The sequence below is a fragment of the Hermetia illucens genome, chromosome 1 (assembly GCF_905115235.1).
Source record: "Hermetia illucens chromosome 1, iHerIll2.2.curated.20191125, whole genome shotgun sequence".
Taxonomy (NCBI): domain Eukaryota; kingdom Metazoa; phylum Arthropoda; class Insecta; order Diptera; family Stratiomyidae; genus Hermetia; species Hermetia illucens.
Genome location: NC_051849.1, coordinates 10,039,218 through 10,067,204, shown reverse-complemented (window position 1 = coordinate 10,067,204; position 27,987 = coordinate 10,039,218). Strand labels below are relative to the sequence as shown.

Here is a 27,987-nt window from a genome sequence, read left to right as displayed (position 1 = left end):
ACATCTCGCCTGCAACTTCCAATTATCCATCACGTAACGCAGTTTAAGATGATCCACCAACCGAAACTAAAAACTCACAAGGGTTCGCATTCTCAACCCATAAACGAGCGTACTTCTGCTAGTACCAAACGTAGATCTGTATCTTCATACACTTTGGATAATTTTCCATACCCCGACATTCCGACTTGGCTACGAACTATATCCATTTGAGTCACTCATATCTGAACAAATCACAGGCAAGGGCAATCTTGGCATATTGTTCATCCATAAATGTTACCGACTATAATTCGTCTTCTGTGTTTTTTGTAATTCGTCACAATGGCTGAACAGATGAGTGCATCTTGCGATTTCAAAAAGGGGAGACACTGTCTTGGGCTTAGTTAGTCAGTTCCCGTCGGTTGAGTTGAAGAAGTCTCGAAAATTTTAAATTCAAATGCGAAGGATTGTGACCAGATTTCGGTTTAGTGTAGTGAAGGCGTGCAGTGTTCTCCTGTAGAGCTCCGTGTTCGTCCTTTAACTGATTTCAAATTAACCGTGATTGGAATTTAGATTGAAAAATGTGGAAAGTTCTAATAACCTTTCTGATTGCTGGAATCCAGACCATATCAGGACAGTACGAATATGTGGAATACCCCAACGAGGTACAGAAGTTCAAGGATATACTTTGGGCCGCTTAAAGGATGTGTCAATACTCTTACGGTCTAAGCACTTCGTGATCCATCGTTTACTCAAATAGTAGACTCATTTGATATACCTTATCATGAAGTAAGACCACTAGTCGTTCCCTGTGTGCTATGACAAAGTCCTTGCCGAAGCAAACTAGAGTTTTTATCGGGAGTCGACCCTCGTGCATTCTCTCTATTATAGTGGACGCATTCCAACTTATGGAATTTGATCAAAGTAGATACTAGTGGATCGTCAAATAGTTGGTACAACTCATGACTGTATAAGTTTGCCAGGACCTTGATTGCTTCATTTGAATTGTTCGTCCAACTGTGTCAATCAGCTTTATCAACATCTGCGCTAACCTCGACGTCTGATATCCATAGGCCCTTTGACATGCATTGGCGAAGAGCGCATTATTATCTTTTAGATGTCTAGTTTGAGTGATTCATCGCCGAATTTCCTGGCATTCATTGTTACCCTTAGCTAGTATACTGGTATACCCACTCAGACTCGGGGCACTATGTCGAAGCCGCCGAACTATTGCTCCATCTCACTCATCGCACTGTAACATAAGCCTATTGTTTATTCGAACTCTTAGTTCACCTCCTTCTCACGATAATGGATTTTTTTTCATATCCCGTCCCTTTGCTGGTGTTCAATTAGTATCTGATAGAGGAGGGGCTTGTAGATTATTTCTTGCGTTTAAAGAGTTAGTTGTGTAAAGGTTTCATCGTTTTCTACTGTGAATGTTCAGATGCCCTTTCTCAATGTACGACCTATTTACCGCCAATTCTACCTTCTGGTCACCACTTTCGTAGTTATTTGGCCCATATGAGAAGGAAGCTTTCCATTTGATATTGGCTCAGGTCAGAGTACCCCAATTACATGACGCCTATATACTGAAGAAAGCCATATCAACGCGGTAAGAGTATTTTTCGATGGGAGGTTGCTAAGAACTGTCTCTTACTTGTGTGGGACATACCTCCTTGACAAGAACGTCAGCCCATACCTCTCCGTCATAGAACAGGACAGGTTGCTTTGAACTCATCCGGAGATGTCGCCTGCTAGACGAAAGGACCCCAATATTTACCATTAGGCGACTTAAGGCCAAAATTCCAGCTGCAACCTTGTTCGCTGCTGATTTGGTTTGCTCGAAAAAACTCATCTTTCATCAAGAGTCGTTCGTTGTACCCGATTATCGACTCACCGATCGATATGGGACGTAGGGTTGGAATTCTGCTTTTAGTCAGAATGACTACTTCGGTTTTTTCTAGCGCAGGGCTGCAACCAGCAGTCATCCTTCCGCTTACCCGTCGCATCAATATGCCAAGTTTGCTTTGCGCCTGTTCGATAGTGCGTCCAGCAACAAGCACCGCGAAATTATTTGCATAACCGAGTAGACGGAATTCTTCTAGCATGTCGAGTCTAAGCAGACTATCATAGGAAGCGTTTCAAAGGTCCGGCCCTAAGATGGATCCCTGCGCTACTCCTGACTCTTCTGAGTCTCTAGCATCTCATAGAGCAAGGAGCGATTCCTCAGCTAATCCGTCAATATCCGTAAGAGATAATTCGGCACGTGGAAAGTGCTGTCTCGTGTGCCTAGAATGTCTTTCCATCTTACGGAATTGAAGGCCTTTCTGACGTCCGCTCGGCGAACGGTATTCACGACTTGCATGACCACATCAACTGTGGATCTCCCTGCTCTAAAGCCGAACTGTCGTGGGGATAAGTCTCCAGCAGCACAGCACAACAATTTCCGCCGTCTACCAATATATATAAGGCTTGCCACGTCTCGATGTCCTCCTGGGCTCGGAAGCTCCGCAGGCCGCCGTTGTCAGGTTCATAGCTGAATTTACAACAGCTTCAGCTTCACCGCCACCATCCCCAAGAGTACCCTCCAGCGCGGCCCCACCTGCTCCAAGAATTTCGATAAATATAAGGAAAGAACGCCGGTGTGGCGCACACCGAGAGTTTGTATCAACCACTTCGAAGGCAAGGTATGGATGATTGAAGAAACATCCCTTTTATTTAACAGCCATTTGGAGGAGGTCTGGGATTTTGCTGTGATCTGAAGACCAGCAAGTTGGCTGCTCTCTGAATACAAAATCCAAACTGGTTTCTTCGTTCAAAGCCATTCATAGTTGCTTGCTCTTTGGACTTGATAGTCGATATCCAATGCAGGTATAAGGGCCTACAAATAAGTTCTGTCGGTTTTTTTTTTTTAAATTTGAAGCTTTATTGTGAAAAATTGGTTATACATTCATTGTTCAAAGTATTGCCCATCGCTAGCCACAATTTTCTTCCATCTTTCAGGCAATTCATAGATACCATTGCGCCAAAAATTGACCGGCTTGGCCGCAATCCACTCATTGAGCCATTTTTTGAGTTCGTCGTAATTGGAGAAGTGCTGGTCAGCCAGGCCATGCTGCATCGACCGGAACAAATAGTAATCAGAAGGAGCAATGTCTGGAGAGTACGGCGGGTGGGGTAGGACTTCCCATTTCAACGTTTCTAGATATGTTTTAACGGGCTGTGCAACATGTGGACGAGCATTATGTTGCAAAATAACTTTATCATGCCTTTGCTGGTATTGCGGCCGTTTTTTCTTGAGTTCGCGGCTCAAACGCATCATTTGACGTCGGTAGAGTTTGCCCGTGACCGTTTGGTTCGGTTTTAACAGCTCATAGTATACCACACCCATATACACAGCATGATTTTCTCACCATGAATATTCGCTTTGGCCGTCGATGATGACGTTTGTGCCTATTGACAGTAGCTTTTCGATGAATGTTTGGAAATGTGGATCAATGGAATAAAAAACAAGCTACGCCATCTATTGTGAAAACCGACAGAACTTATTTGTAGGCCTTATATTTGCCAATGTAATCTTTCGTAACTTGACAGCGATTAATTTTGAAAACTTCGATAAATATGTCGGAGTTGAAGCTTCAGTTATGAAAGGTTTATTTATTTTGTGTTCCGGATAGCTGAGTGGTTAGAGCACAAGGCTATCGTACGGAAGGTCGCGGTTCAAATCTCACTGCTTCAGTGGAATTTGTATCGTGATTTGCCGTCGGATACCAGTCGACTCAGCTCAAATTAGGGTAATAATCTCGGTCGAGCACAATGCTGACCACATTATCTCCTACAGGCTATTTTGTAGTGTACCGTTACGGTGTTGAATGAAGTGCTCTTACACACTTCAAGGCCCTGATCCAATATGGATTGTTGCGCCAACGATTATTATTATATTACTATTTATTTTACATCTGAAAATATTTTGTACATAACGTTATGTGTGAATATGAATTTTAATTTTAATTTGACAGAAAATTGACAATTCCGACCTACAATAACTTGCTTAACAATAGTACGGTTTCCTTCAAACTTTCCAATATTGAACTTTATGTTTCTTACGACTGAGGAGTGGCTTTTCATTAAAATATACATTTCAAAATAAAATATAGAAAATATACAAAAGTATTAACTTTATTTGAACAGAAATCGGTATGAACTGTATTTTGAAGTCTAAATTTTACATGGACCCATCCTCATGAATTTTTTAAGGTTTTTTTCGGCTAAATAGTTTCCGAGAATGAGTCCTTAATTTGTGTATTTTTTGAACCCTCAATCCTCTACTTTGCAACTAAAAGTGCTTACCGATACCTTTCGTTTGATACGCAACACGGTTGTGTTCGGACGAAAAGCATTTACACCATCTTTTCGCTTGTATGAGAACCCCCCTTAAATTGAACTGAGCGTCAGCCTCCTAAGTTAAATACACGCAGCCTCCCCCATTCCTTTTTCTGTTGTGGAAAAACTTTCTTGTTGCTTAAACGGCAAAAACTATAAATAACTCATTGGAAAAATTGGTGAGTGGCCGCCATCAAAGATATTATACCTTTATCTATCTATGGTATGGGTGAAGGTGTTGGGCATGTCTCAAAAGAAGTCACAATGCCTGGCTGACTACCCTACGAGCGAGTCGCGAACGAGTCGCGAGCCGTTACCATGACAAAGTCCGATAAACGTAGATGAGTTCAATTGACGATATCCTCTTTCCTCAAATACTGCGATTATGCTGATGATATTTACTCGTTCTTCCACCGAGTCATACAACTCAGCCATATGACTCAAATAGCTCAAATAGAAGGAAACCAGCAGAGTTGGACTGAAGATAAACACCAACAAAACTAAGGTTCTCAGTCGAACAAGTTATCGCTCCTTTTTGTACTAATGGACTATAAGAGTTTTCAGTCAAATTCAGGAGCTTGTATTTAAACTTTTATTCTTCTATTATTCGAAATAGGTTTTTTCGACATATTTTTCATATGTTGCAAAGTTCAATGCACAATTTCAAGAAATTACTCTTATTATAACTTCGAGATATTAGAAATAATACTGATTTCTGTATGTAACTGTTTTCTTTCTGCACGAAAATCTTTTTTTTCACCGTGACAGCCAACCAACTGTTTTTACTTTTCTTCTAATTATCATTTTTCCTATCTGACGTTTTTCACTCTTGTAGCGAGTTCTGAACTGAGTAGAGCGCCGGTGACGTCATCTGTCCGCTGGTATTCGCGACATTCGAAATAAATTTCGAATGCCGCGAATCCTGCCGCGCCACAATTTCTTGCGTTTAAAGAGTTAGTTGTGTAAAGGTTTCATCGCATTCTACTGTGAATGTTTAGATGCCCTTCCTCAATGTACGACCTATTTACCGCCAATTCCACCTTCTGGTCACCACTTTCACAGTTATTTGGCCCGTAAGAGAATGAAGCTTTCCATTTGATATTGCCTCAGGTCAGAACACCCCAATTATATGACGCTTCTCCCACATCAGCGCAAAAAGGGTATAGGCCTTTGCCTTGGAGGAAATCGTCAGTTAACTATCTAAGAAAACTTGGGTGTTTAACCCAAAAAACAGGAGTCCGTAGACCCCAAGAGAGGGAGTAAGTTGCTTCTCAAGTGGTCCGGTCCGTCATCAAGTGGGTGCGGACTCAGGACTCCCAGCATCATCAGCAAGAAATTCACTTCGCCCTGGTTTAGGGCTGAACTTACGACGAATTTCACTTCAAAGGTAATGGAGACGAAAATGTTGCGTTGGACTAGAGGCGTGATACGTTTTGATCACATTCGAAACGAGGATATCTGCGATCGATATGGGATTGCACCGATCGTGGAAAAGCCGCGAGAAGGCGTTTTCGATGGTATGGTCCATTTTCGATGGTTGCCAAGATTCGTCTGAACATCGAAGTCGATGGTATTCGACCAAAAGGCCGGTCGAAACAACGGTGGCTTGATACGCTAGATGGAGATTTAAATGTCTCGCGATTGCACCCAGATCAGGCATTTGATAAATCGGAAACCCAGCGCCAGCGGTTTTTGGGAGTGGGCAAACGTATTCCCGGTCGTTGATATCCAGCGACGGCAGTGCCTCAGTAGTCAAGTTTTGGCTACTTTGGTATTTAATGCTACAAGAGATCTTAGTAGAGTGGAAATCAGATTTACATTGGACCCTTTCCACAAAAGCTCAAAACTTGGGAGGTCACCACTGAGGGCAACATTACCCATAGACAGTCGAGGTTCATCGCGGGACTCGGAACCGAATTTGGAAAGTCCCTGGACTGACATAATTACCGATACTGTAAAAAACAATCGTGGAAGGCAAACTCTAAGTGGAGACACGCATAAATTAACTCTGTGAGTTCATTGAGAGGAGGAATATCAAGGCTCTAATACGTGGTATTAAGTTGCCCAATATTAAGGTGGTGGAGGAGAAAAACGTCCAAGCGTCGTGCGGCAAAATCACGCGGGAGACGCAGGTAACGCCTTCTCAACATAAGGTAGGTGTGAACGCGGGCAAACAAAGTAGGGATGGAATAAGTGGTCTCCAACAAGTGCTGGAATAGTTGGTGTCTAACAAGTGGCAAAGAAGAAAAAGCCACTTCGCGAAGAAAGTTGTGTCGGAGAAAGTTTCGGATAGTTCTTCGATTACGGCCCCAACTTTAAAAAAAAGGGAAGAGCCTACAGCCCGTAAACCCGAACAATTGGCAAAGGTGAGCGGCAGAAGGTGAAAAAGAAGATTCGTCCGAAAATAATCATTATTTCCAAGAAAGGAGATATGTCCTACGCCAATATCATATCAGGCGTACGCAAAAGCGGGATCTGATGCTGGAGCCAAAAAAATCTAGCGGGAAGATAGTGGATAGTTTTCGCGGTCAGGTAGAGAAGGTGCTAGGCGAGCAAGCAGACGTGAAAGTTCAAAAGCAACAGATGGTAATCGAGTGCAAAGAGACCTAGACGAGCTCACATCACGAGAGGATATCTGTGCTGCGCTAAGGGAACAATTTCCCCTTATCGATCTAGAAGAAAGTGCTATCAAAAGGATGAAGAAGGCCTATGCAGGTACAGGTATTAGCTTGCCGGCGGATTCAGGGATTAAACTGATTACTGCGGCAAAGTAAGAATAGGTTGGGTCGTGTGCCGACTTAGGGAGCAAATATCCCTCAAGCGTTGCTTCACATGCTTAGATTTCGGTTACATTGTCGTAGCATATACTGGTGAGCACGAAATGTGGAGAAGAGGGCCACCTTATTAAAGACTGCACGGGAGATACACGATGCATGTTATGCAGAGGGAAAAAGTGGACGACCGGTACGTTGCAGGTGGTGGCAAGTGCCCGGCATATAGGAGGAAGCTGCATAGGTCTAAATAAGATTGATGCAAATCAACCTCAACCATTGCAAGGCAGCTCAAGATTTGCTCTTGCAAACCATGCGAGAGTCAAATGTGGACCTAATATGTGAACCTTACCGAAATTACCTTACGGGAAACGCAGCGATATGGGCATTTGGACGGCAAGCCGTTCAAGAAACAATGGTATTCCCAAGGGCCGGCTTTGCAAGGGCAAAGCCAACGGAGTCCATATTCACAGGGGTTATGCTCCCCGAAGTGCAACATTAGCGGAATATGAGGAGATGGTAGGCAGCTCACTGTTCGACACTAGGGACCACAGCTCCAAAATCATTGCCGGCGATTTCAACGTGTAGACCTTAAACTGGGGAAGTCGAGTAACGAACCCCACGGGCCAAATCTTGCTTGAAATCTTCGCGGACGTGGACATCGTACTAGGGATGCTGGATCGTCGATTTGACTTACCTCAGTGCTTCGTTGGCGGGAGGGATGGTCTGACGGGTGAGTGAACAATACACTCACAGTGACAACCACATCGACATCAGGATCGGGGGAGGCAATAGTTGAGTGAGCAACAGAAGCCGAAAAAACAGGGAAGCTGGGTGATCCATTGGAGTTTTCGAAGAAGAGACATTCCTGGCGGCTTTAGAAGGAGGTTACGACCCGAATGGTACGGCGCTGGAAAAAGCAAGTCAGTTATGTCAACGGGTAACTGAGACATGCGACTATAACCATGCCGCGACGGAAGTTTCACCACAGTAGGAAACCAAACTGCTGGTGGAACCAACAAATCGCGCTGTTGAGGGCATCGTGTCTGCGAGCAAGGAAAGCAAAGCCCTGAAGATGGCAACACCCTGTTCGTATCACCATATCTATCTTTTAGACACTATGGGGAAGATCTTGGAGAGGAGGGTACAACAGGCTGCTTTCGTTCGGCGAGCTAGCGGGTGGTCTATCGAAGCGGCAGGACGTGTTTCGCAGAGCGCGGTCCACGCTCGCTGGTAAGTGCTGCGTGGTGGTAGCGCTGGATGTCAGGAATGCCCTCAACTTGGCCAACTGGGGTTGGATTAAGAGCACCCTGGCTAAACTGGGCGTCTCTGGTTACTTAGCTCGGATAACCGAGGGTTACCTTTCGGAGAGACTTCTTTGGTATGAGACGGACGACGTGCCGAATATGTTGTAACAGCAGGTGTTCCCCAAGTCTCCGTATTGGAGCCCTGCTGTGGAACATAAATTTACGACGGATGGCTCCATCATACGGGACTGCTACCGTACTGGATAAAACAGTGAACCACGAAGGGCAGGTTCCGCATACCCTCCAATCGCGTTGAGGATGTGCGGTGCATATAGGACAGTATTTGGTGAGGCAATGTGCATCATGACGGAGATGATTCCCTTGGATCTTCTAGCCAATGAGGCACACTGTCTCTACCAGAGAAGGAGGGTGAATCCAGCCGAAGTGACCACTAGGCTTTGGATTGAATGAGTCCCCAGACTGTTCCAAGTGGACCGCTACACCCGAAGACCCGGAGCAAGTTATATTCGAGATTCGCGACGAGGGATGACACCCGACAAGGAGATGCTGAGGTCCGCAGCAAATTGGAGTGCGATAAACACAACAGTAACTGCAATACAGGTAAAGCTGCAAGAACTGGAACGAGCCCGAAAAGCGCAACGGACGCGTGACTTAGTTGCGCTGGTGTAAACCAGAGTCTTCCTCGCGGAGTAATACTTCACGGTGGTTCCCCAGTGATATGGGCCCCGAAGGGGGGGGTGCTTTTAGTGGGTGAGAATCCCACATACTGCTGCTGCACTAGATTAAATCTCCGTAGTGATATAAAATCCATGGTAGCTGATAGACAATCATCTATTTTCCGATCCAGTTTTTCCTAAAAAAATAAACTAATTTCACTTTATTTTCAGTCAACTGCGTCTACCCCACTCGGAGTAAAAACCGAAGCGGTCCTTTTTCTACGTGAATTCGATCGTGAAGCTACAGAAATGTGCAATCGGGTATCGAATGCAGAGTGGCGTTATTCCGTGAACTCAACCGATTATAACAAACGAAGACTAAAGGAGCAACAATCGGTAGCAACGAAATTCGCTTGTATCAGTTGGCGACGAGCTTACTCTGCCAATTCCTCGATTCCCACCGACACAACGATTCGGCGCCAATTCGACCGAATTCTTAAACAAGGACATTGCGGTCTCAGTGAAACCAAATATCAGGAGTTGAATCACGTGTTGAATTTAATAAAGGAGAGTTACAACAATGTGAAGGTCTGTGGATACAGAGGGGATAAGTCTACAGTGTTTTCAGAAACTGCTCCTTATTCACCCAATGATCAAAGACGAGCTCATGTCGCTCCAAAGGCTGACTACTGTGATTTGAAATTAGATCCTGATATCATACGGTAGTAATGAATATTTAATTTTTTCGATATATCCAATTATTTTATATTGAAATTTCTAGAATAATGCAAAGGAGTCGATCAGAACAGGAACTACGGTATTTCTGGAATATTTGGAGGGAATCCACAGGACCGCCTATTAAAAATACTTTTATGCGGTATTTAGATATTGCCAACCAAGCAGCTCGTTTTCACGGTGAGCCTTTCCGCTATTTGGTTTTTTGATTAGGAATTCTCAAAATTTACTAATATTACTTCAACGTAAATCAACAGAAGAAGTGTCTTGTTTTTGCTTCATTAAGTTATCGCCAGGCCTATCCAAAGAACGGGGAATCACCGAGTTTTCTCGGGGGACTGGAGTAATGAAATGAACTGTAAAATACTGTAAACTTATTCACTTTATCATCGCCTACTATGTATTATTTTCTCTAAAAATACTGTAAACTTATCATTGCCTACTATGTAATATTTTTCCTAAAATACTGTAAATTGATATGTACCGGCCTACTAAGTATAGGTAAAAATTGTATAAAAAAGGAAATATAAATTAAAAATACGTAGTTCGTTGGAACTATCAAACTCAAGCTTAACGTGTTTCATTCTGTGGAGTCCAAGCAATTCGCTGCTCCCATAATTTACACTGCTTGATTAGGTCATTGTGGAGTTCAGGCAATTGCTGCTCCCATAACTGGTTAGTCTGGAGTTTTGGCATTTAGCTGCTCCGACTAACCATAATCTAATCTAGAAAGAAAGAAGAATAAGGTATTGCCGAGTGGACTGGCAACAATCACATAAGGTGGCACATCACAGGGATTGCCAAGTGGACTGGCAACAACCACATAAGGTGACACATCACATGGCGACCGTGACAGTCTAAAGACTTCATACATAAGTAACAGTCTAAAGACTTCTGCTTACTAGCGTTTCTACTTATTATCGTGAAAATTTGGAAATCAAGGTCGTGTAAATGAACGACATTGGGGAAAAGTTCGACCAGCTTTACCGGAAAATCTGGCAATTGCTCAAAAAACCAGAGCAAAACAATGGAGGCATAACACTATATAAAATTGGAGAGCAACCACCACGCTGGAAGCCGTCAGAATCAACATCGACAACTACGGTTGATGATAAACTTGCGGGACCTCGACGCCTTACGATAGAAGAATATAAGAAACGTACGAAACGACTATCCAATAACGAATCTGTCAGCGCTAAAGGAGGACGAAGAAGAGAACTCCAGCGGCAGTTCATAAAATATAAACGGTTAGAGGAAATCGCAGCTACACCAGAAGAGACCAACAAGTATAAATATTTAATAACCAAAGTTAAAAAAGAAATAAATTATTTAAAAAAAATGCAAAAAAAAAAAATAATAAAGTTAATCAGTAAAATAATATAAAAAAAAAAAAATGTTTGTTCCAAATTAGAATTATGATAGTTTAATAAATGTAATAGTAATAAATAATAAATGATTTTTTTGTTTGTTCTAAATAATGTTAGTATTTATATCACATGATTGAAAGCACGACAATATAACAATATAAAAGTAGATGTCTGAAAATGTTATTCTTTGCTTTTTCTAAATGGACAAATTAGAATCTCTAAAAGAGAAACTTCAAATTACACTAATAAATCTACGGAAAAGTGTAAATCGTCCTTACAGTGAAAAAACTATACGTGAAAAACGCGAATTAATTGAACAAACACTAATAGACGCAAAATCGACTGAACAAAATATACGAACAGACGTTAAAACAGCAACTCTAATTAAGGGAGTTTGCAAGGAAATACAGCAACTATCTGCTGAAATACTTTCAATATTAGACAAACAACAATTAGGGAACATGGCTTTCGACATTAAAACAGCCACAGCTTTAGTCAAATACTTTGACGGAAACCCAGAGGAAACAGAATCCTTCATTGAGTCAGTTTCACTATTGAACGAACTCACACCAGTAGAACACAAAGGTATTCTACTTAAATTTGTGAAAACCCGGATAACCGGCAAAGCCAAATACACGGTATCCGAGGAATTAAACACAATAACTAAACTAATCGATAAACTGAGAGTAAAATTCTCTATAAAAATATCGTCTGATGCCGTTCTGGCACAACTTAAAAGTTGTAAACAGGGAAATACCAAATTAACTGATTTTACAAATAAAATAGAGGACTTGTCAAGGCAATTGACAAGAGCCTTTATATCAGAAAAAGTCGCAGAGGGCGAAACTGCAGAGAAATTAGCCGAAAAATTTGCAATGCAAACAATAGCGGAAAATGTTTCGAACAGCGAAACCTCATTAATTTTGCGTGCCGGTAATCTTACAAATCTATCCGACACAATTGCAAAGGCAATTGCAGTCGATAAACCAATTCCCAAAAATGTCTATCATTACAAAACAAACAGAAGAGGTAACAATCACAATAATAACTTCAATAACCAAAACCGACGTAATAATCAAAGTTTTAATAATACCGCAAATAGAAATTCATATGAAAATTTTAACAGAAACAATACTCCAAATAGAAACCAAAATTATAACCGCAACCAAAATAACAGGTTCAGAAATAATAACAACAATTACCGAAGACCCTTCTGGAACAACAGTAACAACCGACAAAATATAAACCATTTGAGTTCGGGGGAATCCCAACCCCCTCAGTCGGTGCTAGAAACCAACCAAAATCGGTTGGGGGGAAATCAATAAGAAAGGTCACATTCCATACTATAAATCCATCGCTCACAAGCTTTGTACGAGCTTTCGTTGACATGTGCAACACAACATGTACCTTTATAATAGACACAGGAGCTGACATTTCTATATTTAAACGGGGAAAAATTGACAATAATCAAATATACTATCCAAATAACACATGCACAATACAGGGCATTACTGGGGTACAAAAAGAATCAATTGGTGCAACAAAAACCCATATAAAATTTGATAGTACTCTTTCAATTGAGCACACATTCCAAATAGTTGCTAATGACTTTCCACTAGACGCAGATGCAATTCTAGGTTTAGACTTCCTTACTAAACATAGGGCAATAATCGACTATGACACCTGGATATTGACAATTAATATCAATAATATTCTTCATGAAATTCCAATTCTAGATGGTCCTACACGGAACACAATCTTAATCCCGCCCAGATGCGAAGTAATACGCAAACTAAACAATCAATTCTTAAACGACATAGTTATACCCGGACAAGAAATACAACCCGGAATATTCTTAGCAGGATCAATTATTTCTCCTCAAAACCCACTAGTTAAAATCCTAAACACCACTTCAAGTACGGTAAAAATCAAAAACCTCAACCCTCAATGGGAACACCTTTCGGATTATTCTGTATACAACAATACCGATAAATTGCATAACACACAAAGAATGCAAAAATTGTTAAATACATTGAACGTAGAACACGTACCAGAATATGCAATAAAAGACCTTAAAACACTATGCCGAGAATTCGCGGATATTTTTAATATGGAAAATGAGCCATTAACCACCAACAACTTTTATAGCCAACATATCCAGTTGAGTGATAACTCAGCGGTATACACAAAAAATTACCGTATACCTGAAGCCCACAAAACAGAAATAAATCGTCAAGTCAAACAAATGTTGGACGACGATATCATTGAGCACTCAACATCGCATTTCAACTCACCTATACTACTAGTCCCTAAAAAGTCATCAACAGGAGATAAGAAATGGCGTTTGGTAGTTGATTTTCGTAATCTTAACAAAAAAGTGGTAGCAGATAAATTCCCACTTCCCAGAATAGATGAAATTCTTGACCAAATGGGTCGAGCCAAATATTTTTCCACTTTAGATTTACTATCTGGATTTCATCAAATACCTCTAAAACAATCATCGCGAAAATACACAGCTTTTTCTACAAACCAGGGACATTACCAATTTACCCGCCTACCCTTCGGACTAAATATTAGTCCCAATAGCTTTCAGAGAATGATGACCATAGCATTATCAGGTTTATCACCCGACACAGCTTTCTTATACATTGACGACATAATAGTCACTGGATGTTCGAAAAACCATCACTTAAAAAATCTAACGTCAGTATTTCAGTGCTTACGAGCCAAAAATTTAAAGTTAAACCCTGATAAGTGTAAATTCTTTCAATCAGAAGTAACATATCTTGGACATCAGATCTCTGCCGAAGGAATACAACCTGATCCTTCAAAATTCGAAGTCATTAAACAATTTCCAGTACCAAAAAACCCAGACGAAGTAAGACGATTCGTCGCATTCTGTAATTATTACAGACGTTTTGTCCCAAATTTCGCTGAAATTGCCCTACCTTTAAATCAATTGTTGCGTAAAAATGTGAAATTCGAATGGACACCACTGTGTAGCACTGCATTCGACATCCTTAAAACAATATTAATGTCCCCACCCATACTTCAGTACCCTGATTTTAAACAACAGTTTACAATATCCACAGATGCATCCGAAAATGCATGTGGAGCAATACTATCACAGACAATAGATGGAACTGAATTGCCAATAGCTTTCGCTAGCAAAACATTCACTAAAGGTGAAAAAAATAAATCTACCATAGAAAAAGAACTAACAGCAATTCATTGGGCAATAATGTATTTCAAACCATATGTTTATGGAAGACATTTTATAGTAAGAACAGATCATAGGCCACTTATTTACTTATTTGGGATGAAAAACCCATCATCGAAACTAACACGGATGAGGCTTGATCTAGAAGAATATCAATTTGACATACAGTACATTAAAGGTAAAGAGAACATTGGCCCAGATACATTATCTAGAATAGAACTAGATATAACAGACCTGACAAACCTGAAAAATATCTTGCAAATACAAACAAGAGCAATGACCAAAAACACAAATCAATCAAAACTCATTCACAATACTTCAGAAAACCACATTACTAACAAAAACATGCAGCCTGATCAACTGCACGTTTTCGAGGTTCTATCACCTAATGAAGTAATGCATTTACCGGAATTGAAATTTAATATTGCGCAATATAAAAATAAAAATACTGATATAGAGATAAACATAATACATAAAAATAAAGTCCAAATAAAGCGGTATATAAATCTAAATAATAACCAATCAATTGAACCCGCATTAGTGCAGGAACTCACAAAGTTGGAAAAATATCTAAACAATAGGTTTCAGATCAAGACTCTGAAACTATCGGCCGAAAGTGAATTATTCACTATATTAAATACAACCGCATTTAAAACGCTAGCGAATCATACTTTGAAAAATATGGATATCCAAATATACAAACCACTAATTACGATAACGGACAAATCGAAAATAATAGAAATATTGCATAATAATCACTCTACTCCAACAGCAGGACACATTGGACAGAGTAGAATGTATAAAAAACTTCGTGAAATATACAAATGGAAAAACATGAAAAAAACAATCGCTAATTATATTAAAAACTGTAGTTCATGTACAAAAAATAAACATCAAAAACAAAATAGGGAATTACTAGAGATAACAACAACACCAACCAAAGTATTCGATACCATGTCCATAGACACAGTTGGACCGTTTACCAAAACCAACCAAGGTAATAAATACGCTGTAACTATGCAGTGTGATCTGAGCAAATATGTGATAATAATACCTATTCCAAACAAAGAAGCGAACACTGTTGCAAGAGCAATTGTCCATGGATTCATATTAAACTACGGACCCATGAACAAAATAAAAACAGATCTCGGTACTGAATACAAAAATCAAGTATTCTCAGAGATATGTAAATTGCTAAAAATTGAACAAATATTTGCAACACCAGCTCATCCTGAAACCATAGGAGCTCTAGAACGTAACCATAAGTGTCTAAACGAATACCTACGAAGTTTCGTTAACGAAAACAAAGACGATTGGGATGATTGGGTACAATACTACTCTTTCTGTTACAACACGTCACCCAATTCCATACATGGTTACACACCATTCGAGTTAGTGTTTGGAAAAAAAGTAAATATACCCTCAGAACTCTCTAAAACAAAACCAGAACCAATATATAATTACGATTTGTACAATAATGAACTAAAATACAGATTACAAAATTCCATTAGCAAAGCCAAACAACTTCTAGAAAAAGCAAAGAAAAAGACAAAAAACCAAAATGACCCAAAATGTAACCCATTATCATTGAAAATAGGAGATCAAGTTTTGTTATCCGTCGAAAACAGACGAAAACTAGACCCATTGTATGAAGGTCCTTATAGCATAATATCAATTGACAATGTAAATTGCCTGATAAAAGACCAGGACAATAAAATATCTAAAATTCACAAAAATAGGTTAAGACGAATAAATAAATAAATAAAATAAACAAAATTGCTTTGAAATTGCCTATACTGTTATAAATATAAATATACCACCTAATTAATCAATACCAATACAATACTATTACAATAAGTAGACTTTAAAAATATTACTCATTATTGTTAAAAAAGAAAAAAAAAAACTTCTAACTATACATAATATAAACAATAAAGAAAAAACGAATTGTCTACCGTTCCTAAAGACAATTCATTTTTTTCAAAAGGGGTAAGGTGTAAAATACTGTAAACTTATTCACTTTATCATCGCCTACTATGTATTATTTTCTCTAAAAATACTGTAAACTTATCATTGCCTACTATGTAATATTTTTCCTAAAATACTGTAAATTGATATGTACCGGCCTACTAAGTATAGGTAAAAATTGTATAAAAAAGGAAATATAAATTAAAAATACGTAGTTCGTTGGAACTATCAAACTCAAGCTTAACGTGTTTCATTCTGTGGAGTCCAAGCAATTCGCTGCTCCCATAATTTACACTGCTTGATTAGGTCATTGTGGAGTTCAGGCAATTGCTGCTCCCATAACTGGTTAGTCTGGAGTTTTGGCATTTAGCTGCTCCGACTAACCATAATCTAATCTAGAAAGAAAGAAGAATAAGGTATTGCCGAGTGGACTGGCAACAATCACATAAGGTGGCACATCACAGGGATTGCCAAGTGGACTGGCAACAACCACATAAGGTGACACATCACAAACAAATAATATCTGGAGGCTCGGATTTTTCAGATAATTTCCATCTAGGCCCAGGATTTTACGCAATGAATTTAATTACTGCATATATAACATGTTGGGAACCATTTACTCCCTCTTTAGTAAAGCTGCAGTTTTCGCGCTCTTGTTACGATATGGAAAGTGTACATAATACTTCCTTGGCCATGACTGTTAGGTCACCTGTAGTATCACCTTCTTGTTAGAATTGGCGCTAAATTATCTAAATCATATCTACATATAGATTAAAAAACTTACATTTTACAGGTTTCTCCGACGCTGGAGCACAAATGCGATCATTCTACGATGACCCTGACTTTTTCTTCACCGTCCAAGATCTTTGGTCCCAAGTCCAACCACTCTACAAGCAACTCTTCACATTTGTCCGTAAAGGTCTTGTTAAATTCTATGGAGATAAACTAATCCGAAAAGACGGCCCAATACCAGCCCATGTACTTGGAAATGTTTGGGCGCAGGACTGGCGGAATATCATGGATCTAGTCAATACAGGACGCAGCCATATCCCGAATATTTCAGATGAGCTAATCAGACAAGGGTATACCCCGCTCAGGATATTTCAGGCAGCAGAAGAGTTTTTCACATCAATGGGGTTGCCTCCTATGCTACCCGAGTTCTGGAGGAATTCTTTGCTACAAAGACCATCAGATACTTTCAAAGATTGTTCAGCTCCGTCTTCGTGGGACTTTTGCAATAATGTTGATTTTCGGTATGTATATGAATTTAAATTATGGGTAGTTAGTTCATTTAGTTTAGTGGGGGGAGTCGCAGCTCCAAGCACTCAGGCTTTTGTTAGGCCCTTTGTACTATTCCTGGAAATCGCTTATTCAATTTCATCCCGCCTGCGGCTTTTGCGAATCTGAGAACATTCCTCAGAGGCAAAGAGTGCGCAGATTCTTCTTTGATGGAAAACTTACCGAGGTGTCTTCGTCTGAGATCCAAGGAGGCCATGCAGGGTTATCACCTACTTCTCCTCACATTAGCTGCATATAGCAGAAATCACCACCTTAAACTTCACCATATGGTACTTTAAGGAACAGTATCCCGTTAAAAGCCCTACTAGGGTTTTCATATTGCACTTTTTAAAGGACATCAAAAACGCCGCTCTAGCGCTCCTGGGTTCTTTCACAAAGGTTTTACCCTACCAGCAAAAGTTCAAGTTTCTCCACTCGGATGCGTGAATCCTTGTAACTTCACCCTTTAATGTAGACTTAACAGTGAATGGCCGGATGCCAAATGCTGACTTCGGCCCCGCCATTGTGGATCCAGACCCTTAACGAGTCAGTCTGTCAGCTTCCGCATTAGCAGCGATGTTTGCGTGTCCTGGCATCCACATCAGGAATATTTCGTTTAGTCGGTTTTAATAGCAACTGAATGCAAGTCCACCCCAACTGGCTTGAAATATTGTGCCCTGTTTATTGCTAATAACGATGCCCAACTGTCGGAACAGATTTAAATGTTGCGACCCCGCCATTTTTATGACTGGTCTGGAATATGGTCGTCTTTTTTCCGAGGGGCTGATCCATCTTCTTTAACTGACCCGTCGGTGAATTTACTGGGTACTCCCAGAAGACACGTGGCCGTTTATCGATCATTCTTCTCTTTTGATGATTTTGCTTAGGCAACCGGGCCTTTGATGCGGCGCCAGCTGCTTCCCGCTGTTAGCAAAGTTCAGTCTGGGTTCTCAGGTTCCAACTGATAAACAGCGGATTGGTTCCATGTTGCCTTATCTTACGGATGTTTGGATTATGGGCACACATCTGCAAACTGTCGGGGACCTGACAGAAGGGCAACATGCCGTAAATGCGGTCAGGCAGGCCATAAAGCGAACAGCTGCAATGAAAAAGAAAGCTACGTCCTATGCAGGGACCGTGGCGTGACTGATGAGAGCATTGCACACACTGCGGGATCGGGACGGTGTCCAGTTTTCAGAGCAGAACTGGAAAGAGCTAGGATACGGTCAACATGATTCGCATCCTACAAATCAATATGCACAGGAGTGCAACCGCTCACGAGTTGCTAGCGCAGTTCGCTGCGGAGACCAAAGCTGATTTAGTACTCATCAGTGAGCAGTACCGAAACAAGGGCCCAGTTTCATGGCACCCAGACATATCAGGTACCGCTGCCATCTGGGTTCGGGACGACACCCTCCTGGGGGTTCTTGCCCAAGGCCGAGGGGACGGCTTTGTCTGGATTCGGTGTTCAGGGATAACGTTTTTTAGTGTCTATCTTACGCCGAATGAGACGATGCCGGACTTTCGTCGGAGGCTTGAGGCTTTGGAGGACGCTATCTTAAGCACGGATAGGCGGATCCTGGTCGGGGGTGACTTCAATGCTAGGGCACTTGAATGGGGCATGCCTCACACAGATTCCAGAGGGAAACGAATTCTGGAAATGGCGGCGAGAACAGGACTGGTAGTTCTAAACACCGGATCCACCCCAGCGTTCCGGCGCCCGGGCTGCGAAGGAAGCATTCCAGATTTAACCTTCGCATCGGAATCACTGGTGTCGCTGGTGGACGGGTGGCGAGTTCTGGAAGACTTTTCGGCAAGTGACCACCAATACATTGCTTTCGAAGTGGTGGACACAAACTCTCGGTGTGCGCCACCCCAGCGATCTTTCTGTGTATGGAACGTCGCGAAAGTGAACACCGGGAAGTTTGTCGAAACTCTGGGAACAGGTGGGGCCACACTGAAGGGTACTCCTGGGGTCGGTGGCGCCGCAGCTGACACTGTCGTAAATTCAGTTATGAACCTGATAATGACGGTCTGTGGAGCCTCCATGCCCAGGAAGACATCGAGGCGTGGCAAACCTTCCATGTATTGGTGGACAGTGGAAATGGCAGAGCTCCGGAAGGAGTGTCATAGGCTCCGCCGCTTAACACAACGTCTAGGCAACCGGGAGGAGGCATGTACAATAATGATGGAGTACAAATCAGCCAAAAGGAGACTCCGCAGCGCAATAAACAAGAGCAAAGCTCGCTGTTGGCAAGATCTGATCGACGAGGTGAATGGGGATCCGTGGGGACTCGGTTACAAACTTGTAACCCGAAAAATCGGGGCTCTGCGGCAACCCTGTTCACTTAAGGCCGAGCAGATGGACCGCATTGTGAGGCCACTCTTCCCTGCACACCCCGTATGGGATGGTGACGTCGGCGCGGAGAGCGCAGAGGACTGTCCACTTTTCTCTGTAAAAGAGTTGGAACAGGCAGTCCTCTCTATGAAAAACAAGAAGGCGCCAGGACCCGATGGTATTCCAGCAGAGGTATACAAACTGGTATTCCAACACCGGCCAGACCTACTGCCCGGCGCATTCAACACTTGCCTGAAAGAGGGCATTTTCCCTGCTCGTTGGAAAGTTGCGAGGCTTGCGCTGATCCCTAAAGGGAAACGCGATCCCGAACTGCCGTCTTCATACCGCCCACTATGTATGCTTGATACTACTGGGAAAGTGCTCGAAAGGCTCATCAGAAGTAGACTCGCTGAAGCGATACGCGCTGCCGGATATTTATCTCCCCGGCAGTTTGGTTTTAGGGCAGGGAGATCGACAACTGATGCTGTCATGCAGGTCGTGGACGCCGTTCGACGAGCAGAGACACATAGCCGCCGAATTCGACGGGTGGTGCTCCTCGTAACGCTTGACGTCAGAAACGCCTTCAATTCCGTAAGATGGAAAGACATTCTAGGCACACTAGACAATACCTTCAACGTGCCGAACTATCTCTTACGGATTTTGAGGGACTATCTGAGGAACCGCTCCCTGCTCTATGAAACACTAGAGGGTCAAAGGTGGATGGAGGTCACGTCGGGGGTAGCACAGGGATCCATCCTAGGGCCGGACCTCTGGAACGCTACCTATGACAGTCTGCTTAAACTCGACATGCCAGAAGAGTCGCGCCTGGTCGGCTACGCAGATGATGTTGCAGCGCTTGTTGTTGGACGCACTATCGAACAGGCGCAAAGCAGACTCGGCATATTGATGCGACGGGTAAGCGGATGGATGACTACTCATGGTTTTAACCTTGCACTGGAAAAAACCGAAGTAGTCATCCTGACTAAAAAGAGAATTCCGACCCTGCGTCCCATATCGTTCGGCGAGTCGATAATCGAGTCAAAATCAGCGGTAAAGTACCTCGGGTTGACTCTTGACTCAAAGATGAGCTTTTCTGAGCAAATCCAAGCAGCAGGGAACAAGGCTGCGGCTGGAGTTTCGGCGTTAAGTAGGCTAATGGCAAACATTGGGGGTCCTACGTCTAGTAGGCAACGTCTCCTGATGAGCTCAACGCAGTCTGCTCTGCTCTACGGCGCAGAGGTATGGGCTGGCGCTCTTAACAAGGAGATATATCGTAAACGCCTTGCGCAAGTACAGAGACGGGGAGCTTTACGGATGGCGTCGGCGTACCGCACTGTCTCTGAACCGGCCGTGATGGTGATCTCGGGAGTTATCCCCGTTGCCCTTCTTACTAGGGAGCGTCAGGCCATATACAAGCGCAAGGGAGATGAGCCAAGGGAGGTGGTTGCTCGCGAAGAACGGCAACACACTCTAGACGAGTGGCAGCTCTCTTGGCGAAATGAAACTAGAGGCAGATGGACTGCGCGGCTCATCGGCAACTTAGGTGCGTGGCTGAATCGGAAGCATGGTGAGACTGACTATTTCCTTACCCAATTTTTAAGTGGGCATGGAAGTTTTCAGTCTTACCTGCACAAGATTGGAAAGACGCGTTCTCCGGATTGTGTGTTTTACAATGGAGTTGTGGACGATGCCCATCACACTTTTTTTTTCTTATGGAAGGTGGGATGGGGTTCGTCAGCAACTCTATTTAAACACGGGGGATCTCTCTCCAAACAACATTGTGGAACCGTGTTGCCCATTACGTTCGGGCCCTTCTCGTTGCTAAGAAGGAGGAGCCGGATGGCAGGGGACTCCTTGAACTGACAGTTCCCTTCCTCCTCTCCCCTCCCGTTGGTGAAAGGAATTCCCTGATTTGAAGGCTCCGCAAGGCGGGAGAGTTCGGGGGCTGGCCCGAAGTAATGTGACAAACGGTTCCAGGCCAGCTCTCTGACGATGGGGAGGTGTTTAGTTGATAGTCCGACGACGTACCGAATCGGGAGTCCAACACTGTGTGCATAAATGCATTCACCTACCCTACTTCTGGGGTGCTGTCTTCGTGGATTTGTCTTTCTGGTAGGCGTGTTGTCTATAGTGAAGTTGGCACTTAGGAATTAGTGTAACACTTATAAATCGATCTACTAGTCTTCCCAGTACTTTTAGAAGAATGGATGTTAGACTCATTGGTCGGAATCTCTTGAGATGAGATTTTGGATGCTGCCTAGGGAGTGCAGTTTAAGCAAATGGTTTGCCGTTTTTTCATCGCTTTCTGTGTACCTCCCGCTCTATAAACGTAGATTTCTTAGCTGTTGGCTACGCTCTTTAACAAGGATCCGCTTCAGCTTTAAGAGAGGGTTAGTCTCTTCGCAAAAGCGTTTCCATGATGTGATGATCGTTTAGCCGACGCTATGCTCTTCTCTAGAGTGTTCTGAGTCTGCTTGTATTGATTCCAGGCAGAGGCTGAATCAGACTTCAGACCACGAATGAAGAACACTCCTGAAGTTCTCTCTCTTTTACCAAATCCAAGTTCTACCATGGTGTTTAACCCTTCTTCGCCATCTTGAGTTGACAGCTCTCTTCGAAAGTTCCTCTCATGCTAGTTGTGATAATCTGGGTTGTTTTCTCAATTCCAGCAATGAAGTTGATGTACCTTCCAAGGATACGTCGCGCAATCTGTCTTCCGCAGATTCCGGAATGGGGTGGTCGGAGGTAGATTCATGCCCTTTATGAAATCAATGCGCCTGTGATCCGAAAATGTGATACCGTTTGATTCTCTCCACTCTCCGACAAAAGCCGCTATGTCAGGGGATGGTACCGTGATATCGATGCGCTTCCGCGTGACCACGTTGAACACGTTGAAGAAAGTGAGTTCATTACCCACATTGAGGAGCTGCAAAACGGTTTCTACCAGATACCCTAATAGCCTCGATCGTCTTGGGTTGATGTTGGAACTTATCCAGCGTATGTGATGGGAGTTGAGACTACATCCTGCTATTACCTCTTCCTTCTACTTTTACCATATTGGATAGTTCTGATGAATGATCCAGTGGGAACTTCTTCTACGTCATAGGGGAAATATGCAGAGCACCATAGAATCTCCTTATCTCCTTGTTAACTTTTTATGGTTAGTTTGTTCATCTCGTTGTGGTGTCGTTATTACATAGTCCGTTAACCAAGTTTGCCAAATATATTTGAAAAATATGGCACCTCCTCTACGGTTCAAATGAAGATGCAGTGGGCTGAACGTCCCCTTCAATGGTTTTAAGGAGTCGACACTTGTAACGTGACGATCCCAGGCGAATAGTAGGGCCGGCAGTTCGTTTATTCCCCAACCTTCTTAATATCCAGTTCAGGAACGCCAGTAGAAAGGAAAGTTCCTAGCATATTGGCTCTTTCTCCTGCTTTACTGCTTAGCAGCAACCAAGTGGAAGTTTTGAAGTTGTTCTGGAGACCAAGTTGTTCCGAAACCTCAGCACCATTACGCTCCTCTTCTGAAAGCCAGTGGAAGCACTTTTCGATCGACGGTACCTCAGAGACCCTTTTCAGGATTAGTTGCGCACCCTGCGTCACGTCATTGAAAGAGGAGCAATGCTGCCTAAGCCACTCGTTCGTGTTTTCCTCGGGAAAGTTTAGCCGTAACATTTTACAATATACACCTACCGACTCAAAACGAAGCTTAATGGCTTGCGAAAATGTTCGCATTGCTCAGTGTCGTAATAGGATGGATTGGTGTTATCATACAAGACCTATCCATCGGCTTCGATAATATTGACTGCAAATGAGGACTTAGCCGTTGCCGATCGAACTCTCTTTGCTGCCTTTTGTATTGAAGAGTTGGGATTGTTCGAGAGCCGCTGCCGCTTTGGTTTACCCTTAGCCGCAGGTTCCCTAGATACTTCTTTCCTAATTTCAAGCTTGGCACAACCCATGAGTTGTGATTTTCCCGGAGGCAGTTTGCCCGAAGGTGGTTTACCAGGTGCCAGGAACCGGTTTGCCCGAAACGATTTGCCTGAGGGCGATTTGCCCGAAAGCTGTTTACTGTCCGAGGGCAAATGCTTACCCGTGGACAAGACTTTAGCGCCAGCAGATGATGTCGATAGGAGACCCGAGTCAGGAGTGCTGACAGAAGGGGCCTACTTGGGCTCGTCCGTTAAGGACTGGGTCCCAATTGGATTAGTTTCAACTTGAATAAGTGGAAAATTTGAGTCTGGACTCATGTTCTCAATCGATGAACTTAGGTATTCTCAAATTGATAGACCAGTAGCTAACTCCAAACTACAATTTTATTTTATTATGTATATATATTTCGGGAGCAACTTACTCCCTTCATCAGTACAAAGCTACTGTATTCTCCCCCACTCAGGATTGGATCGTCACGATTGACATTTGGTTTTAGTTTTTGTTTTTTATAGGTTTTTTGCTTTGTGGCTTTTCATAATTGGCCGCCATAGCTTTTAGTGTCCGCGTCTGTGCGACATGTGCAGTCCTTCCTTCGCCTTTTCGGAGACAAGCAAAAAGGAATGCATCCGCTAATATGCAACAATCCCCTTACCTTTCGCGATATACTTCTCCCAATTTTCTCTTTTCCTTTCCAACATAAATTTGCACTGAAATTTTAAAAATCAATTATTTCATTATTTAATTTTTAAAAACCTACCACCCCTCCCTAAAAATTCTAAAGCTCGTTTATATACTTATATACAAATTGCCAATACAAATTTTCAATTTATATATAATAACAATGTTGAATGTTCCACGACCGGTCAAAAAGGAACATCAACTTTGTATTTAGACTTGACCAGTTCATATATTTCGGAGCGCAGACCTAACGGATGGTTTGGTTGGGGCCAGTGAAAATGCATTTTTCTTGCAAAGACTAGCGGAACCGGGGACCAGCTGACTGGAAGAACAGCTGATGAACTGGACTGGGTCATAATTCTATCAGTGAGTCTCGCTGAGTGAAATGGTTTCTTCAAAGAAAGGGTGTGCATCTTTTGGGAAATTGATAATTGTATGTAAGTAAATCCATGTAAAGTGGGGAATATTGTTCTTGAATTTGTAGAAGATTATCGGACAGTGAAGTTGTCTCCAGATGGAGTAAAGGAAATTGTGAATTATAAAACCCCGGTGATTAGAGAACATCAGGTGTGATCCGAGGGAGGCCATTGAAAAGGATTGCGTGCCAGTATTGACTTCTTTTTTTTTGTCATTTTTCTGGTAATGGAAAGAGCCCTGGAATGGATGGAATTTAGCAGAAATTAAAAATAAAAAAATCGCTTAGTTTTTCTATACTCGAGAGTGTGCAGCTGGAAAAGGTTGTGCCTTCGCCTGCTTGTTTGATGTGCTCTTTCAGGCCAGGACAATCCGCCCTCGGCTCCGTCCGGGACCAAGACAGGACAGCCACAAGTAGTGCTACCTGCGCATTGATCGGGGAATAAATCACCGGCATGGAAGGATTTGCGACCAAGAGGTTAGTCCCGCTAACCCCGTGCAACCATGTTGCTAGTTAGACTGTTTCACGTCCGCCAAAACCTGGAACTATTCACTTTTTCCTGACGGTCACTGAAAATTTGGTTTTCTGACGTGTATCGTGCTGAATTCACATTTTTAAGGAATTCTTTAAAGAAGCGCATAAACTAGAAAGTTAAAGAAACATTGAAGCATCCTCCGAGAGTGATCCCCAAGACGGATCATTAACAAGTTTAGGAGGATTCAAGGTTTATTATTTTTTTTGTTTCTCTCATTGGATTACTGAATATTTTCCACTCGTTAATTGCAGTAGTAATTAAGGACACTTATTGGGAAAAGAAAATGTGATCACCAGAGAGGGATTGGGGTATTTATTGTAAAAATGACATATGAGGGATCGAAGCGCTCAAAGGACCCCTTCCCCCAAATTCCATGCAAGTACGATGAAGCTTCAAAGTTTGCGGGCGGGCCTTCACGGTCAATTTCGCCAACTTTTTAGGTTTTTGGGATAGCTTTCCCCTCTTGGTCATCTCTGGCGACTCAGGATCGTCTTGTGACCATCGCAATTTCTATTTGTCATTACAAGTTTCACTAGGGAAAGCAAATCGACCTCGGCCCCTTTTTGCCGAGAGAAGGCCACTTGAAACTGGGGATCGCTTGGTACTCAGAGTTCACCGTTCGCAGTCACATCTTAACTCCTGTGCCCTCGGCACGGTAGTACACTTTGGCTTTGGGTTTTGATTACCGCTAAACTTCAGGTGTTATCTCTGGCTTCCAAGGGGTTCTTGGTTACTGAGCTATTTCACTATGAGAAGGTAGATTAACGTCGAGGGAGATAAATTCTGGGTAAGTGCAAACTCAGATGATTGCGATATGAACTAAAAATATTCTAATCGACGCTTTGGTCAGCGGCAGTTTTTCAAATTTTCCACAAGGAGACCCTGTGAAATATACAAAAGAACGCCTTCTAGTTGAATAAGTTTCAATAACGACTGATAATTTTTCAAAAATATGATGCAATGGTCCTGTTGGTTAAGCGTGAGTCTTTCGATCGTGTTGCCACGGGTTTGAAACCCAGTTGCATAACGAACGAAGGATTGATGGATCCTAAGTCCGCATCTATGGGGAGCAACTTACTCTCTTTTTTTGGTCCGCGGACCCCTCGTTTGGGCTTAACACCCAAGCTTCAAAAAAAAGAGGTGAGGCAGCGTCTGACGAGTTGCCTCTTCCCTAGTACGAAACCGTAAAGCCATCTTCGCTTTTAACTCTTTGAAGCTTGGATGCTAAGACTCCTCGTTTGGATTCGTGCACCAAAAAGGGAGTAAGTTGCTCCCCATTTGGTTCGGTCCGAAATCAAATGGTTGCGGACTTAGGATCCCTCAATCCTCAAAAAAAAAATTCAGATTTTCAGCTTCTATTTCCACAAATAACGTTTCAGGATCAAACAGTGCACAGAAATCACCATTGAGGACTATGTGAATGCACATCAGGAAGTGGCTCGTATTCAATATTTCATGCAGTACACTGGACAACCTTATATGTTTCGTGATGGGCCTAATCCTGGTAAGTAAGAATATGATCAAATAACGCAAGCGATAATGCACTTATTTCTTTTCAGCATTCCATGAAGCTATTTCTCAAGCAATTGGACTTTGCGTATCAGGCCCGGTCCACCTCCAAAAGATCGGACTTCTCTCAGCCGCCATTGAAACTGCAAGTGGCAACTCAATAGTCAACATTGAGTACTTACTTTCGATGGCCCTTGGTCAACTTCCTCTGATGGCGTTCAGCCTAACACTGGAGAAATGGCGTTGGGATGTTTTTGAAAAAGGACCAGTTAACATGAACTCCAGGTGGTGGGAACTGAACCTTCGTTATATGGGAATTACTCCGCCTACCGCTCGCACAAATGAACAATTTGATGCCGGTGCCAAGTATCATGTCATATCTGATCAGGACTATATAAAATACTTTGTATCGACCATCCTTCAATTTCAAATCTTCGCTGAACTATGCAGTGTTGCGAACCATTTAGGACCTCTGCATACTTGTGATTTTTATAGGTCACGGGAAGCAGGGCGGCTGTTGATGTGAGTAGCAAGAAGAGCTCCTACAACTGCTCCCTACATAAATTGCAATTATTGGCAATGCTATTTTTGATTTTAATTTTTGTCCACCCTACTTTATAGGGATGTTATGCAAAAAGGATCGTCCGTGACTTCAGGACAAATCATGAAAATTCTCACACGCGGAAAGACATCCAAACTATCTGTCGCTCCACTACTGGAGTATTTTAGACCCCTAGAAGCTTGGCTGGAAATACAAAACCGGGATGAACCAATTACTGGTTGGAACTCGAACATGGAAGATGTCGCACTATACCAACCCCTACATAGCTCTGCCAAAATGGGGACAGAGATATCAAACATTATCGTTTTTAGTTTTACTATTTATATTGTATTGTTTTGTAGATAAGTGGGGTTTGCTGTTAATAAATATAAACAACTTTTTTGAAATTTACT

The 27,987-nt window shown here is 42.4% G+C and overlaps 1 protein-coding gene across 1 annotated transcript; it reads left to right on the top strand.

Annotated features, from left to right (window-relative positions):
* The first annotated feature begins 396 nt into the window (after window positions 1-396).
* Window positions 397-27,961, top strand: LOC119660598 (angiotensin-converting enzyme-like). The gene is made up of 7 exons (XM_038069278.1): window positions 397-641; window positions 9,286-9,776; window positions 9,836-9,969; window positions 17,138-17,597; window positions 26,904-27,028; window positions 27,084-27,555; window positions 27,655-27,961. Exons 1-7 carry the CDS (start codon window positions 558-560, stop codon window positions 27,938-27,940), a joined length of 2,052 nt encoding a protein of 683 aa, XP_037925206.1. The 5' UTR covers window positions 397-557; the 3' UTR covers window positions 27,941-27,961.
* Window positions 27,962-27,987: the final 26 nt, after the last annotated feature.